Source organism: Mya arenaria, chromosome 6, assembly GCF_026914265.1.
Source record: "Mya arenaria isolate MELC-2E11 chromosome 6, ASM2691426v1".
Classification (NCBI taxonomy): Eukaryota; Metazoa; Mollusca; class Bivalvia; order Myida; family Myidae; genus Mya; species Mya arenaria.
In genome coordinates, this window is record NC_069127.1 from 62493761 (window position 1) to 62512283 (window position 18523).

Genomic DNA, 18523 nt, shown 5'->3' on the forward strand with positions numbered 1-18523 from the left:
CTCGACCTGCTGATTGTTACCTTCGGAGACACTATAGGTTTGAGCTGAGCCTATATTGACCTCCTTCTACCGGTTGTTGTAACGTGTAATGGTTGTCCTTCTATACGACACTATAGGGGATACGATGACGAATATTGTTTTTCTACAGTATTGACAAAAAATCACGGTGACATTTTGTTATTTTACCTAGAATGCATTTTTTTAAATAAAGATGTTACGGGTTGCGAAATACAACGTAAATGGACTTTCTACGTTTAGCTATACGTCTATATGGTTATATTCTAATAAGGCCTATATGTACGCACAAGGGGCCGTATCTAAATTGGTACAGTACCTAAATATGGAACACCCATTATAAAAGTGTTTTTCCGATCGAGATCAGTTTATTTACAATTTCAATCAATAAAGAACATGATTAATAACACTTTCTAACATCAGGCCAAGAACAGTAACTATGACAAAAGTTGAGTAGACATTTGCTACGTAGTTTTATAGTTGAGAATAACCTAACCACAATACAGTACGGCATCGCTTTTTCACAATTTTTTTTTAATATTCATAGCTCCGCCCAAACTACATATATATATGTACTGGATGTCGGATAGCACTGGCCAGACCGGAATGGCGACGAAATTAACATGCCTGATTGCAGTAAATGTATACCCTTGCACTCATTGTGCATTGGGATTCAAAGAAATAAAGTGTGTAGAACAAGGACAACCGATAAAATACCTTATCGATGAGTTACATGGCAGATAAGAAGATGTTGACTGCCAGGGAAAAAAAACAAAAAAACAAAAAAAAAAACAAAAAAACAAAAAAACCTACCTACCGACCCAATATTTTTTGGGCATGTAACCAGAAACAAACCATTTCTTTTTTTAGGCCTAAACATTCTTGAAAAACATTCCTCTATGCCATCAATTGAACCTATATCAATTGTGTTGTCAATAATGTTTAGCCTTGCTGGAGAATGGTTGAAGATGCAATGTTCGTTTATATTTACAATAAACGTTGTTTTCTCAATTGTTTGAACATGTGCCATAAAAATGAAGGATATGTTCATAACATAAAATGTACTATCGTCTCTCCCTGATTTTAATATAGCTAAGCTGTGTGCTTTATTTGAGAAATACATAAGTTTTTTTGCTTTTTTATAACTCAGATTGAAATCACCGCCCATAATTACTGGAATGTTGTATTTTTTAAACCAGTTGTCCAGGATTTGCAATAATCCTTCCAGCAATTCTTTTTTTTCATTCAGTTTAGCTTGTGTATAGGGACCATGCCATGATATACAGACAAAAGCTGGTGGAAGTTTAGGATCTCTTCTAAGGTTTGCCATTTGTGATATGCAAAAACGATGTTTAGCTATGACAGGGCATCCCGTAATGTATTCGCTAACTGAATACATTATCTCTGCAAATTCACCGTTGACAAACATACCTTTAGATTTTATTTTTTTTTGTCCGTTTTTAAAATATAAACTTAAAGGACAAAATAAGCTCAGCGTGTCATAAAATTGGCTTGCACTCTTTGGAGACTCCCCTATATTTTTATAGTTTTGAAATTCCTCCTGAAAGTCCTGGTCTGGTATGAAATTTTGGAAGAGGATAAGATGAGGCCTTTCTCCGTTCAGAAGAGTTCTGATGGCCTCTTTTCTCTTAGTTGCTACATCGAGAAGATCAGGCTGGTGTTTTCCACTGGCATTCATTGTTATTATTGTTATGGGTCTTATTGCAGCCATTTTGATCTGAAAATGAATCATTGTAAACTTCACTTTTAAGCTTATCGGTGCACAAAGGGTTTAAGGATGTCTTAAAAGGGGACTGTCTGTTTACTTTCATATATTATATAGTCTGTTATCTGTTGTCAACATTTTCCTTCAAATAACTCCTTTAAACAAATTCTCCTCCTAAACCACAAGGTCAATTGCAATCAAATTGCTGAGAAATGTTCCTTAGATGGCCCTTTCTCAAATGCCGTAGACCACGTAACAGGTTGGTTAGTAAAAAACTTGGTGGACTAGGGTAGTGCTTAGTTTTCATGATTAGCTCGACTATTCGAATAATAAGGAGAGCTATCCTAGTCACCCGAGCATCGGCGTTGGCATCGGCGTAACCACTTGATAAAATTTGCATACCACCTCAAATATTTTCAAATTACATTGACATCTGGCGTTGAAACTTTGCATGCTTGTTCACAATCATGCCTCCAACCTGTACACAGGAGAAGGTCACTGTATCACGCATTTTGACAGAATTACCAACATGTACACAGGAGGAGCCTTTTGACAGAATTATGCCCCTTTTTAGACTTAGAATTTACATTAAAGTTTGCGTACCACCTCAGATAATTCAGTATTTTATATTGTCAATCACTGAGAATAGTCGAGCGCTCTGTCTATTGACAGCTCTTGTATGACTATATGGAAAACTTTAATCTTCTCCTCAATTACCATTTAAAATTTCAAAATAATTTCACAGATATGTTGCTAACATGGTGCTTTATCATAGAACTTCAAGTCATTATGGTTTATGAAAACAAACATTGACGAAAGAGGGCACGTGTTGTTTCCACCATATGACTATTTGCCTAAACGACTCATTTTTTCCTCACGAGCCACTGGCATGATTTCAAAATATGTTTTTTGTAGATGGCCCTTTTAAAATTCCTTTATGCCTATTGCTTCCTAATAATACATGGCTGCCACGGGTGGGGATTGTTTTGACTGACTCATATGTAAGAGAAACTTTCAAATCTCCAAAACCATAAGACCTTGGTCCTTTTTAAAAAAAATATATATCAAAAAAATGAAAAATATACCTTTTGGTGTTTTTTTTTTCAGACCTCTTCCAACCGACCGTTGCCGCTAGCAGTACCAGCTGATGTTCTTGATGTACTAATCGAGAACCTGTATACAGATGATGCCACAATTATTGCAGGTACCATAATTATTCTATATTGTTTGGGAACTTTCAACAGGTACCATCTTTGTTCTAGTATATATGTACTATTCTCTTGCTTGAGCACTTAAAGTTCTTCTAGTCTAAGAGAAGCTTTACACAGATGATGCCAATATTATTACAGGTACCATATTTATTCTACACATTGGAACACTTTCATATTAGAGCATACAATTTTGCCACATTAAGTTCTACTAGAGTATAAACAGATGATGCCAAAATTAATGCAGGTATGGTATTTGTTTTAGTTTTGGGTAAAGGACCTTGGCCACATATAAATTTACCAATCATAATTCATAGAATGGGACGTATTATAGTTATACCCCCGACTAATGAACTATGATTGGAGGCTCATGTATATTGGAGTCACCCTGTGGTTGATTGGTTCGTTGCAATTTTTCTTGTCCAGAAAATTATTTGAAAACTTTTGGATGGAATCAAATTAAACTAAATACAAGATAGAACATAAGGAGTGGATTGTATAGTGTACATAATCAGAATTCACCATAGCTCTGTTTTAGCAAATAACAGAGTTATTACCCTTAGAACTCTATTTTTCTTGTCCGCAGCATTACTTGAAAACTACCAATTGAATCTACTTAAACTAAATACAATGATAAGGTACAGAGAGAGGAAATAAAGTGTACAAGAACCATTACTTTATTCTAGAAAACTATAGAGTTATTGCCATTTGTTTTTGTTTTTTTGTCAAAGTTTGTCTGGACAATAACTTGAAAACAGCTAGATGGATTTAATTGAATCTTCATACAATTATAAAGCTAAAAGAGAGGAACTGCAGTGAAAACGAACCATCACTATAATTTAGCAAATTACAGAGTTATTGCCCTTGTTAATTTCTTCTTGTCCGGAGTGTAACTTGAAAATAACTATATGGAATTTACTTTATTATAACTTCATACAATGGTAAAGCACAATTAGATGAAATGCAGTGTACATCAACCATAACTCTATTTCAGCTTATTACTGAGTAATTGCCCTTTGTTACTTTTTTGTTTTCCCCAATAACTTAAAAAACTACTGGATTTAATTTAATTAAACTTCATACCATGATAAGGCACATTTGGAAGTAGTGCAGTGTTCAACAACCATAACTATATTCTAGTGAATTACAGAGTAATTGCCCATTGTTACTTTTTATTGTCTAGAGCCGTGTACAAAGACCATATGTCTGTTTTAGTTAATAACATATTTTTTTCCTTTTTAATATGAACTTACTGCGATTAAAAAACATGTAACAATTTGTAGTGGCAATAAGCAGTAAGATGAATGAAAATAAACTAACACTGAACAACTCAAAAAGGTTTATAATGTTTGGCAGTAGATCACATTTAAATAAATGTTGTGCTAACAAAATAGACATAGCTGGTGACTTTTGGGAGTTTGGTCATTCAGTATTATAAGCTGGTGACAAAGTTTGGTCATTCAGTGTTATATGTGTTACTTAGGTGCTTGCTTTGCTAAATTATCTTAGCATTGAGGGTATTCATGTGCTTTTTTAGTCATTTTGAACTTGGATTACTGCATTACTATACTTTTTGGCAAAAAAAATAATTTAGTAAACAAACAATTTTGGCAACTTTGCAAACATCTGGATGACACAAAGGGCTATCATGGTGCATTTAATGAAGGGGCCATAAATTCAGGTTTTCCAGTTAGCTTAGTAGTTAGCACTTTCACTTTTCACTAAGGCATTAGATGATCAAGTTAATTCCCTGCCTGGGCGCATAAGAGTTTGGTTTGCGGTCACAAGACAAGTGGGTTTGCTCCCAGTAGAACTCCAGCAATACAAGACTACAGGCTCGCATAACTTCCAGCCAATGAAAGTGACTAATATAAGGTTGTAATATTTTAGTTCACAATCATTTTAATGTAAAGAACAATTTCTTGAGTAAGATCCTTTCAATAATTTTGAAAATGAAAGGGTGTTGGAAAAGTTTTTAACAGTCACAAACTTCAGGAATGATTGACATGATAATCCGTGTTGTATTTTCAGAATGTGCAGATGCTGAGAAGCTGTGTAACATTTTGGTAGTTGCCGACCAAATGCTCAGTGTGAGGCTTAAACAGATGTGTGAGGTTGCAATTGTAGCTTTAGGTAAATTATGATTGTTCAAAAAAATTGCAGTTTTGTAATAAAAGATTTACTGTTGAAAATGTTTGTGAATAAAAGTAAAAATTAAGTCAAGGCAGTTTGATGTGCCTGCTCATAACGAAATTAAATAATCTCAATTTAAACTCATTGTGAAAGACTTGTAATCAACATGAAATTAGTGAGAGAGTCCCCCTTTAAGAAAATCCTTTTCCATAATTCGTCCCAAATACTGGATACAACTGCCATAAACAAGTCTTATTTCTCTGAAATGCTTAGAAAATCTATTTCACATATTAAGATGTCAGATAACTTTTGAAAGGTGCTGTATTAAATGCTATTCTTCTTGCAGTGAGTATGAAGAATGTGGGGGAGTTACTGGAATTTTCAAGTACATACAATGCCGGTCAGCTTAAAGCTACATGTCAGCAGTTCATCTCCCTCAATTTAGCGTCACTTTTGGAAGGAAGGTTAGACTCTAGTAAACGTAATGCCGGTTAGCTTAAAGTTACATTCCAACAGTTCATCTCCCTCAATTTAGCGTCCCTTTTGGACGGAAGGTTAGACTCTAGTATATTTAATGCCAATCAGCTTAAAACCACCAGCTAACAGTTCATCTCCGTCAATTTAGCATCACTTTTGGAAGGAAGGTTAGACTCTAGTAAACTTAATGCTGGTTAGCTTAAAGTTGAATGCCAACAGTTTTTCTCCCTCAATTTAGCGTCGTTTTTGTAAGGAAGGTTAGACTCTAGTATACTTAATGCCAGTCAGCTTTAAGCATTTATGTTCATAATATATCCAACTCAATAAAGCATCACTATTGGAAGGAAGGTTAGACTCTAGTACATTTTATGTTGATCAGCTTTAAGCTACATGCCAACAAGTTATCTTCCTCAGTTTAAATGTAGCTTCACTTTTGGATCTTGTGCATTTAATGCCGGTCATCTGAATCTAGCTACTCTTTTTGGAGGAGGGTTAGACTCTAGTTTGTGTCTGAGGTTTTGTTTTTGTGCAAATACTTTAACCTTGACCATAAAACCCAAAATACAATTAAACTTTCAAGACATTTAAATGAAAATTGGTTCAAATATTGCAGTATAATTTTGATACACACATTAATAGCAATACATTGTCTGTAAATAATTGTTAAATACTATACTATTAGATATGTTTATTTGAAAAATATACTCTTTGTTTTCCAGGTATTTAGATGTTTTAAAGCGATGAAGTGATAGCTGATTTAACACAGTATTACAGACAAGCAGTAAGTCAATGGGTATTGTTAATTTGTTACATTAATATAAAATTATTAAAAATATATATGCATCATATAACTGGTAGGTCCCTTATACACTAAGTTTTGCATTTCACTAACAGACAGACATTTTAACAGATTTATGTTAAAAGGAGGCACAAATTTCAGTAATATATCAAAATAAGTATCCAAGAGTTACAAGTTTTGGGTTATACACTTCACCAAGAATTTAAAAATGTTAAGTCTATTTGCAATATGAATTGCTATCTGCATACATTCAGTTATTGAGACAATTTTCTAAACAGAAGTACTTGAATCGGAACTTATATCCAGAGTGAGGATGCCCATAACACACTACTCTCACATAATGTATAGTTTGAGGTAAAAATAAAGGATTCTTGTCACATGACTCTCATTTGATGCCAATGCGTCTATGATAACACCAGTTATTGCAACCTGGATTCTTTCTATCTTATCATATTAAGAAATGCAGCTTTTTTATGGTTTTAGAACATATTTTTGCAGAACTTATTATAAATGTAAAATACGGTTAAAATGTTTTGCATTTTTTTAATTAAATATAAATCTTGAAATCAATTTCCTTTGAATTTATTCATAGACTTCTTTAGTCAGGTAGAGTTTATTCTATTGACCAAAATAGTAATTCAATCCTATGCACTAATATTTTTTGATCAGTGCCACAAAACTTTAAAAATATATCATATTTACATAAATCTCTCCGCTAGTCAATCATCGATTATAGATTGCAGCTAAGGTTACTGTATACAATACCCGTATGTTTCAATGAATAAAACTTTGGTCCCCTAATGTTCAAATATCTTGAGCATAGAAATGTAAAGTAAGCGGTATATTTTCATTCCTTAAACTTGATTTTATAATATGAAGTTGTTCATGATCATTGGTAAAATAATTGCCTTTAAAAAAAACCTTCCCTGGGGGAAGGCACTTTTAAATTATGCCATCCCCCTACAGAAGCCTATTTATTGCAATACATCTTAAGACGGGTGAGGCATTTTTTAATAAATTGTGAGACTGTCTCTACAAATTGTTGTAAACTGCATAATATTGTAATATGGACACAGAATTGTGTTGTATACTGCATTATATTGTGACGTGGACACAGAATTGTGTTGCATACTGCATTATATTCTGACAAGGACACAGAATTTTGTTGTATACTGCATTATATTGTGACGTGGACACAGAATTGTGTTGTATACTGCATTATATTGTGATGTGGACACAGAATTTTGTTGTATACTGCATTATATTGTGATGTGGACACAGAATTGTGTTGTATACTGCAATATATTGTGATGTGGACACAGAATTTTGTTGTATACTGCATTATATTGTGATATGGGCACAGAATTTTGTTGTATACTGCAATATATTGTGATATGGACACAGAATTTTGTTGTATACTGCATTATATTGTGACGTGGACACAGAATTTTGTTGCATACTGCAATATATTGTGATATGGACACAGAATTTTGTTGTATACTGCATTATATTGTGATATGGACACAGAATTTTGTTGTATACTGCATTATATTGTGACGTGGACACAGAATTTTGTTGCATACTGCATTATATTGTGACATGGGCACAGAATTATATTGTGACGTGGACACAGAATTGTGTTGCATACTGCATTATATTGTGACGTGGACACAGAATTGTGTTGCATACTGCAATATATTGTGACGTGGACACAGAATTGTGTTGCATACTGCAATATATTGTGATGTGGACACAGAATTGTGTTGCATACTGCATTATATTGTGACGTGGACACAGAATTGTGTTGCATACTGCAATATATTGTGACGTGGACACAGAATTGTGTTGCATACTGCATTATATTGTGACGTGGACACAGAATTGTGTTGCATACTGCATTATATTGTGACGTGGACACAGAATTGTGTTGCATACTGCATTTTATTGTGACGTGGACACAGAATTGTGTTGTATACTGCATTATATTGTGATGTGGACACAGAATTGTATACTGCATTATATTGTGATATGGACACAGAATTGTGTTGTATACTGCAATATATTCTGATATGGACACAGAATTGTGTTGTATACTGCATTATATTGTGATATGGACACAGAATTGTGTTGTATACTGCATAATATTGTGATATGGACACAGAATTGTGTTGTATACTGCAATATATTGTGATATGGACACAGAATTGTGTTGTATACTGCAATATATTGTGAGACAGACACAGAATTTGGTTATATATTGAAATACGGCACCATACACCCATTAAGGAACTTCATACATAATCATTTCTAAGGGGCAGCCCAATACACCCATAAAGGAACTCCATACATAATCGTTTCTAAGGGGCAGCCTCATACACTCATAAAGGAACTCCATACATGAACATTTCTAAGGAACAGCCCCTTACACCCATAAAGGAACTTCATACATAATCATTTCTAAGGGGCAGCCCCATACACCCATAAAGGAACTCCATACATAATCGTTTCTAAGGGGCAGCCTCATACATTCATAAAGGAACTCCATACATGAACATTTCTAAGGAACAGCCCCTTACACCCATAAAGGAACTCCATACATAATCGTTTCTAAGGGGCAGCCTCATACACTCATAAAGGAACTCCATACATAATCGTTTATTAGGGGCAGTCTCATACACTCATAAAGGAACATCATACATGAACATTTCTAAAGGCCAGCCCCTTACACTCATAAAGGAACATCATACATGAACATTTCTAAGGAACAGCCCCTTACACTCATAAAGGAACATCATACATGAACATTTCTAAAGAACAGCCCCATACACTCATAAAGGAACATCATACATTAACATTTCTAAAGAACAGCCCCATACACTCATAAAGGAACATCATACATGAACATTTCTAAGGAACAGCCCCTTACACTCATAAAGGAACTCCATACATGAACATTTCTAAGGAACAGGCCCATACACTCATAAAGGAACTCCATACATGAACATTTCTAAGGAACAGCCCCATATACTCTTAAAGGAACTCCATACATGAACATTTCTAAGGAACAGCCCCATACACTTATAAAGGAACATCATACATGAACATTTCTAAAGAACAGCCCCATACACCCATAAAGGAACTCCATGCATAATCGTTTCTATGGGGCAGCCTCATACACTCGTAAAGGAACTCCATACATGAACATTCCTAAGGGGCAGCCTCATATACTCATAAAGGAACATCATACATAAACATTCCTAAGGAACAGCCCCATACACTCATAAAGGAACTCCATACATGAACATTTCTAAGGAACAGCCCCATACACTCAAAAAGGAACTCCATACATGAACATTTCTAAGGGGCAGCCTCATACACTCATAAAGGAACATCATACATTAACATTTCTAAAGAACAGCCCCATACACTCATAAAGGAACATCATACATGAACATTTCTAAGGAACAGCCCCTTACACTCATAAAGGAACTCCATACATGAACATTTCTAAGGAACAGCCCTATACACTCATAAAGGAACTCCATACATGAACATTTCTAAGGGGCAGCCTCATACACTCATAAAGGAACTCCATACATGAACATTTCTAAGGGGCAGCCCCATACACTCATAAAGGAACTCCATACATGAACATTTCTAAGGGGCAGCCTCATAAACTCATAAAGGAACTCCATACATGAACATTTCTAAGGTACAGCCCCATACACTCATAAAGGAACTCCATACATGAACATTTCTAAGGAACAGCCCCATACACCCATAAAGGAACTCCAAACATAATCATTTCTAAGGGGCAGCCTACACCCATAAAGGAACTCCAGACATGAACATTTCTAAGTAACAGCCCCATACACCCATAAAGGAACTCCATACATAATCATTATTAAGGGGCAGCCTCATACACTCATAAAGGAACTCCATACATGAACATTTCTAAGAAACAGCCCCATACACTCATAAAGGAACATCCATACATGAACATTTCTAAGGAACAGCCCCATACACTCATAAAGGAACTCCATACATGAACATTTCTAAGGGGCAGCCCCATACACCCATAAAGGAACTCCATACATGAACATTTCTAAAGAACAGCCCCATACACTCATAAAGGAACATCATACATGAACATTTCTAAGGAACAGCCCCTTACACTCATAAAGGAACTCCATACATGAACATTTCTAAGGAACAGGCCCATACACTCATAAAGGAACTCCATACATGAACATTTCTAAGGAACAGCCCCATATACTCTTAAAGGAACTCCATACATGAACATTTCTAAGGAACAGCCCCATACACTTATAAAGGAACTCCATACATGAACATTTCTAAGGAACAGCCCCATATACTCTTAAAGGAACTCCATACATGAACATTTCTAAGGAACAGCCCCATACACCCATAAAGGAACTCCATGCATAATCGTTTCTATGGGGCAGCCTCATACACTCGTAAAGGAACTCCATACATGAACATTCCTAAGGGGCAGCCTCATATACTCATAAAGGAACATCATACATAAACATTCCTAAGGAACAGCCCCATACACTCATAAAGGAACTCCATACATGAACATTTCTAAGGAACAGCCCCATACACTCAAAAAGGAACTCCATACATGAACATTTCTAAGGGGCAGCCTCATACACTCATAAAGGAACTCCATACATGAACATTCCTAAGGGGCAGCCTCATATACTCATAAAGGAACATCATACATAAACATTCCTAAGGAACAGCCCCATACACTCATAAAGGAACTCCATACATGAACATTTCTAAGGAACAGCCCTATACACTCATAAAGGAACTCCATACATGAACATTTCTAAGGGGCAGCCTCATACACTCATAAAGGATCTCCATACATGAACATTTCTAAGGGGCAGCCCCATACACTCATAAAGGAACTCCATACATGAACATTTCTAAGGGGCAGCCTCATAAACTCATAAAGGAACTCCATACATGAACATTTCTAAGGTACAGCCCCATACACTCATAAAGGAACTCCATACATGAACATTTCTAAGGAACAGCCCCATACACCCATAAAGGAACTCCAAACATAATCATTTCTAAGGGGCAGCCTACACCCATAAAGGAACTCCAGACATGAACATTTCTAAGTAACAGCCCCATACACCCATAAAGGAACTCCATACATAATCATTATTAAGGGGCAGCCTCATACACTCATAAAGGAACTCCATACATGAACATTTCTAAGAAACAGCCCCATACACTCATAAAGGAACATCCATACATGAACATTTCTAAGGAACAGCCCCATACACTCATAAAGGAACTCCATACATGAACATTTCTAAGGAACAGCCCTATACACTCATAAAGGAACTCCATACATGAACATTTCTAAGGGGCAGCCTCATACACTCATAAAGGATCTCCATACATGAACATTTCTAAGGGGCAGCCCCATACACTCATAAAGGAACTCCATACATGAACATTTCTAAGGGGCAGCCTCATAAACTCATAAAGGAACTCCATACATGAACATTTCTAAGGTACAGCCCCATACACTCATAAAGGAACTCCATACATGAACATTTCTAAGGAACAGCCCCATACACCCATAAAGGAACTCCAAACATAATCATTTCTAAGGGGCAGCCTACACCCATAAAGGAACTCCAGACATGAACATTTCTAAGTAACAGCCCCATACACCCATAAAGGAACTCCATACATAATCATTATTAAGGGGCAGCCTCATACACTCATAAAGGAACTCCATACATGAACATTTCTAAGAAACAGCCCCATACACTCATAAAGGAACATCCATACATGAACATTTCTAAGGAACAGCCCCATACACTCATAAAGGAACTCCATACATGAACATTTCTAAGGGGCAGCCCCATACACTCATAAAGGAACTCCATACATGAACATTTCTAAGGGGCAGCCCCATACACTCATAAAGGAACTCCATACATGAACATTTCTAAGGGGCAGCCCCATACACTCATAAAGGAACTCCATACATGAACATTTCTAAGGGGCAGCCTCATACACTCATAAAGGAACTCCATACATGAACATTTCTAAGGAACAGCCCCATACACTCATAAAGGAACTCCATACATGAACATTTCTAAGGAACAGCCCCATACACTCATAAAGGAACATCCATACATGAACATTTCTAAGGAACAGCCCCATAAACTCATAAAGGAACTCCATACATGAACATTTCTAAGGGGCAGCCTCATACGCCCATAAAGGAACTCCATACATAATCATTTCTAAGGGGCAGCCTCATATGCCCATAAAGGAACTCCATACATAATCATTTCTAAGGGGCAGCCTCATACACTCATAAAGGAATTCCATACATGAACATTTCTAAGGGGCAGCCTCATACACTCAAGGAACTCCATACATGAACATTTCTAAGGGGCAGCCTCATACACTCATAAAGGAACTCCATACATGAACATTTCTAAGGGGCAGCCTCATACACCCATAAAGGAACTCCATACATGAACATTTCTAAGGGGCGGCCACATACACTCATAAAGGAACTCCATACATGAACATTTCTAAGGGGCAGCCTCATACACTCGTAAAGGAACTCCATACATGAACATTTCTAAGGAACAGCCCCATACACCCATAAAGGAACTCCATACATGAACATTTCTAAGGGGCGGCCCCATACACTCATAAAGGAACTCCATACATGAACATTCCTAAGGGGCAGCCTCATACACTCGTAAAGGAACTCCATACATGAACATTTCTAAGGAACAGCCCCATACACCCATAAAGGAACTCCATACATGAACATTTTTAAGGGGCAGCCCCATACACTCATAAAGGAACTCCATACATGAACATTTCTAAGGGGCGGCCCCATACACTCATAAAGGAACTCCATACATGAACATTCCTAAGGGGCAGCCTCATACACTCGTAAAGGAACTCCATACATGAACATTCCTAAGGGGCAGCCTCATATACTCATAAAGGAACATCATACATAAACATTCCTAAGGAACAGCCCCATACACTCATAAAGGAACTCCATACATGAACATTTCTAAGGAACAGCCCTATACACTCATAAAGGAACTCCATACATGAACATTTCTAAGGGGCAGCCTCATACACTCATAAAGGATCTCCATACATGAACATTTCTAAGGGGCAGCCCCATACACTCATAAAGGAACTCCATACATGAACATTTCTAAGGGGCAGCCTCATAAACTCATAAAGGAACTCCATACATGAACATTTCTAAGGTACAGCCCCATACACTCATAAAGGAACTCCATACATGAACATTTCTAAGGAACAGCCCCATACACCCATAAAGGAACTCCAAACATAATCATTTCTAAGGGGCAGCCTACACCCATAAAGGAACTCCAGACATGAACATTTCTAAGTAACAGCCCCATACACCCATAAAGGAACTCCATACATAATCATTATTAAGGGGCAGCCTCATACACTCATAAAGGAACTCCATACATGAACATTTCTAAGAAACAGCCCCATACACTCATAAAGGAACATCCATACATGAACATTTCTAAGGAACAGCCCCATACACTCATAAAGGAACTCCATACATGAACATTTCTAAGGGGCAGCCCCATACACCCATAAAGGAACTCCATACATGAACATTTCTAAGGGGCAGCCCCATACACTCATAAAGGAACTCCATACATGAACATTTCTAAGGGGCAGCCCCATACACTCATAAAGGAACTCCATACATGAACATTTCTAAGGGGCAGCCTCATACACTCATAAAGGAACTCCATACATGAACATTTCTAAGGAACAGCCCCATACACTCATAAAGGAACTCCATACATGAACATTTCTAAGGGGCAGCCCCATACACTCATAAAGGAACATCCATACATGAACATTTCTAAGGAACAGCCCCATAAACTCATAAAGGAACTCCATACATGAACATTTCTAAGGGGCAGCCTCATACGCCCATAAAGGAACTCCATACATAATCATTTCTAAGGGGCAGCCTCATATGCCCATAAAGGAACTCCATACATAATCATTTCTAAGGGGCAGCCTCATACACTCATAAAGGAATTCCATACATGAACATTTCTAAGGGGCAGCCTCATACACTCAAGGAACTCCATACATGAACATTTCTAAGGGGCAGCCTCATACACTCATAAAGAAACTCCATACATGAACATTTCTAAGGGGCAGCCTCATACACCCATAAAGGAACTCCATACATGAACATTTCTAAGGGGCGGCCACATACACTCATAAAGGAACTCCATACATGAACATTTCTAAGGGGCAGCCTCATACACTCGTAAAGGAACTCCATACATGAACATTTCTAAGGAACAGCCCCATACACCCATAAAGGAACTCCATACATGAACATTTCTAAGGGGCGGCCCCATACACTCATAAAGGAACTCCATACATGAACATTCCTAAGGGGCAGCCTCATACACTCGTAAAGGAACTCCATACATGAACATTTCTAAGGAACAGCCCCATACACCCATAAAGGAACTCCATACATGAACATTTTTAAGGGGCAGCCCCATACACTCATAAAGGAACTCCATACATGAACATTTCTAAGGGGCAGCCTCATACACTCATAAAGGAACTCCATACATGAACATATCTAAGGAACAGCCCCATATACTCATAAAGGAACTCCATACATGAACATTTCTAAGGGGCAGCCCCATACAACCATAAAGGAACTCCATACATGAACATTTCTAAGGAACAGCCCCATACTCTCATAAAGGAACTCCATACATGACCATTTCTAAGGGGCAGCCTCATACACTCATGTAGGAACTCCATACATGAACATTCTAAGGTACAGCCCCATATACTCATAAAGGAACTCCATACATGAACATTTCTAAGGGGCAGCCCCATACACTCATAAAGGAACTCCATACATAATCATTATTAAGGGGCAGCCCCATACACTCATAAAACTCCATACATGCACATTTTGGTTGATTTCACATGCACATGAATGTCTTTTTTTTTTCAAACAGATACCAAACATGTCAAGAAGGATGATTACTCCTTTTGATGAGAGTCCAGACAGGGATTTTCTGGAAAAGCTTGGCAATGAGCTAGGTATAGACTCTGAAAGCACCCCACATGGGGCCCCAAGTGAACCAAAAAAATCCAAGTCCAAAAGAAGAAGAAATAGGACTAAAAGCTCTGCCGAAGACGGGGAAAAATATGGAGACAGAGGTCTGAGGAATTTGTCCGAATCCGACAGAGGTGTGGTTGATGCTATAGCAGAAAGACAGTTGGAAGCTGAATTAACATCACAAGACAAAAGTTTAATTGAACAGCTAGATGTTGTAGAACCTTTAAAGGAAGGCACCCAAAAAGTGAAGGTAAGTACTTGATGAATAAGAGTAAATCACTTGCAGTACACTCAACGAGTAAAACCCACTTTCCGTTTCCCTCCGCAGATTTTTGCTATCGCGGCCAACACAATGATTTTATGGACTGTCCCCGTTCCTCGGAGTTTGAATTTAAGGCCCTCGGAGGGTGATCAGTCAACCGAAGAATAACGAACTCGGCGTTCCTCGAAGGGGTTAACTCCGCCAAACTCTGTGGACACTAGATAAGAATCTACGCTAGTTATATTTATTTTATTAAAATTTTCAACCGATTCAGCGGCTCCAGTAAATTGCTATTATTCTTTTTCCTCTGCCTGTATTGCATGAAGTTAGCTTACCATAAGAATGCAGTCGTATTTCACTAGTTGCACATGCATCTTATAAACGTGTTTTTGCTAATGACTGATAAACACATTTCTTCCGAGAAATTCTAGGTTACACATTTTCGGAAAGACAGGAGGTCAAACACGCGTTCAAAGTTCACAGCGCATGGTTTTGAAGGCCTTCTTGCCTCGTTTTCTGTGGAAAATTCCATGAAACGTCATAGCTATTTTTAACCACCAATAATAAATAGCATATTCAACATTGTATTGATCACGCGCTTGACGTCAGAGGTCATGGTTCAGAATCGTGTAAATAGTCGGCTGCTTTAGGATGCAATAACTTAGTGGATATACTTTAATGATTCAATGTTTATAAGTTAAGACAATATTCAATTGGCGTTTACGGACATAAATACAAATTAAACGTTGGTACATGTAAGAATCTTTTACGCTTAACAATGTGCATAAGCATAAAAATAAATAACTTCTAAACAAGAATGATTTCTTGCTTATCTGATTAGACTCGGAGTTCCGCCACGGGATCATAAAATCGGACGATTCTCAACGCTATCGTTCATATTAAACTCGGCGGTAAGCCAGCCACTCGGAGAAACTGGGGGGGATTTTAGCGAGGGCAACAAGTTTACCCTGGGAGGAAACCCGCGAACATCGACTTTATCCCTCGGAGTGAGCGAGGAAAGTGGGTCTAACTCATTGAGTGTACTGTACGAAGCTATGTTTTGCCCAACAGTGGGTAGTGAGGGGGGTAGGGGATATTTTGTTTGAGTTTGAGTGCTATTCCTGGCATTTTAGCGAGATTAAAAGGCCTGGTAAGATGGCCATCTGAGAAAAGATTTTGTTCAATGAACTTTCAATTCCTCCATTATCTCTGACCCCAGACATTTTGACAAAATTGCTTCGCTCCAGGATTGGAATTTGACATAAAAAATTAGTATGTCATATTGCTTAAGATTTACTGTTGGAAGAGCTTAACATCCAATTGAAGAATGTTTAAGGATGAATTCAAAATATTGGAGTTAATATGCCATTATAACAATTATTAGAATACAACCTATATTTTCAGCCAATGAAATTGCACGTAATTTAGTACAAGGCTTAATGAGTAGGAATTTCAACTAAGGTGTTTAAACGCTCCCCTACTGCCACTCATCCGATACACACTACCTGCATCAGATTTTGCATTTAAAATTTGTCAGCTAATGAGGTAGTACTCTTAAGACAGTTAGATGACCTGAATATTTTTTTTTAAATGATTAAGAAGGGCTCATTCACTATGCTCACTCCACCCATTCTTAATCACTTAAATGTTACTTCATGTCATTTAAATATGACATTATACTAAAAATTAATAAAAGTAAACTATAAACTTCTGCTACTAATTCTACAGTTGTTTTTTTCAAACCAATTTGGGGCCGAAATTCAGCGCTTTTCCCAAAGCTAAAACATTTACCTTTTTCTCCAAATGAGAAAATGAAATTCACATTTGATCTTTTAAAAAATCACCCTAGTTTTAGTTAAAATGTCGAATATTTCCAATTAGAATGGCCTGGCCCCATGCTTAAATGGTTGAGAAAGAAACACTGTGCTTACTAATAATGCCACTGCTACTACTACTGCTTCTGATAATGATACTGTTATGATAAGAATAACAATAGTAAAATAATGATGAAAATAATAATAATTTAATTTTATATATATTACCTCTAAGCATTTATATCTCAAATAAATAGTATGAAAATTAATTTCTACTCACAATTCACGAAAGCAAACTGCGTCTTGTCAGGATCAGCAAAGTTTTTCAAGTGATCAATCTGATCGATCGCCTGAATATAAAGCTTTATGTACATTGAACAAAGTAATTGATTGGTCTTCATACATTGGGGGAGTTTCAGTTATGATTCCGATAATCGAACTATTCAAATTGTCATTCTGGCTCCTCATATTTCATTTCTTCTGTTACTGAAAAGAAATATATCAAAGGAAACGAGGTACCATTGCGGGTATATCAGATAATTTATTAATCCTTTAGAATATATCTACTCTTTGAAAATGCTGGTTAGATAAACTTGAAAGTTGTTAAAGTCTGTATAACTTATATGGACATGTTTTTGTGATTAATGTTTAAGATATTACCATGCTTGTCTTGCTTATAAATTATTCTGTGTGGGAAATTTTTCAACTTAAAATAAGACTAAATTAACAGAAACATTAATCACAAAAAGTATACTTTATTCAAAATATTGGACTCAAAATTCACTTAAGCAAAAAACAATAACACAAAGAAACACTTAACAAGTAATTCTAGCACAATTAAAACAAAGTAAAGATATTAATGAGAGATTAATGCAGTCAGAGGCACTCAAGTCAGAGAT

General features: G+C 36.7%; 2 protein-coding genes across 4 annotated transcripts in view; one reads left to right on the forward strand and one right to left on the reverse strand.

Annotated features, from left to right (window-relative positions):
• Positions 1-161: 161 nt before the first annotated feature.
• LOC128237264 (uncharacterized) lies at positions 162-18110 on the reverse strand. The gene is made up of 3 exons (XM_052952630.1): positions 17905-18110; positions 2827-2914; positions 162-1753 (listed from the first exon to the last, which is right to left on the reverse strand). The coding sequence occupies exon 3, from the start codon at positions 1745-1747 to the stop codon at positions 734-736; it is 1014 nt and encodes a 337-aa protein (XP_052808590.1). The 5' UTR covers positions 1748-1753; positions 2827-2914; positions 17905-18110; the 3' UTR covers positions 162-733.
• LOC128237262 (homeobox protein 5-like) overlaps positions 611-18523 on the forward strand; it is a 39008-nt gene continuing 21095 nt past the window's right edge. The window contains exons 1-7 of one of the 3 annotated variants that reach the window (XM_052952627.1): positions 611-701; positions 1265-1336; positions 2849-2945; positions 4981-5082; positions 5429-5546; positions 6279-6340; positions 15445-15798. In XM_052952627.1, the coding sequence (XP_052808587.1) occupies positions 15454-15798 (345 nt within the window). In that variant the 5' untranslated portion in view covers positions 611-701; positions 1265-1336; positions 2849-2945; ... (2 more) ...; positions 6279-6340; positions 15445-15453. Of the gene's footprint in view, positions 702-918; positions 991-1264; positions 1337-2848; positions 2946-4980; positions 5083-5428; positions 5547-6278; positions 6341-15444; positions 15799-18523 lie in introns of those variants that run through there. The other 2 variants (XM_052952626.1, XM_052952628.1) reach the window with 2 other exon arrangements.

Coding starts and splice junctions, on each gene's coding strand:
- LOC128237264 (XM_052952630.1), bottom strand. CDS start 1,747: ATGGCTGCAATAAGACCCATAACAATAATAACAATGAATGCCAGTGGA.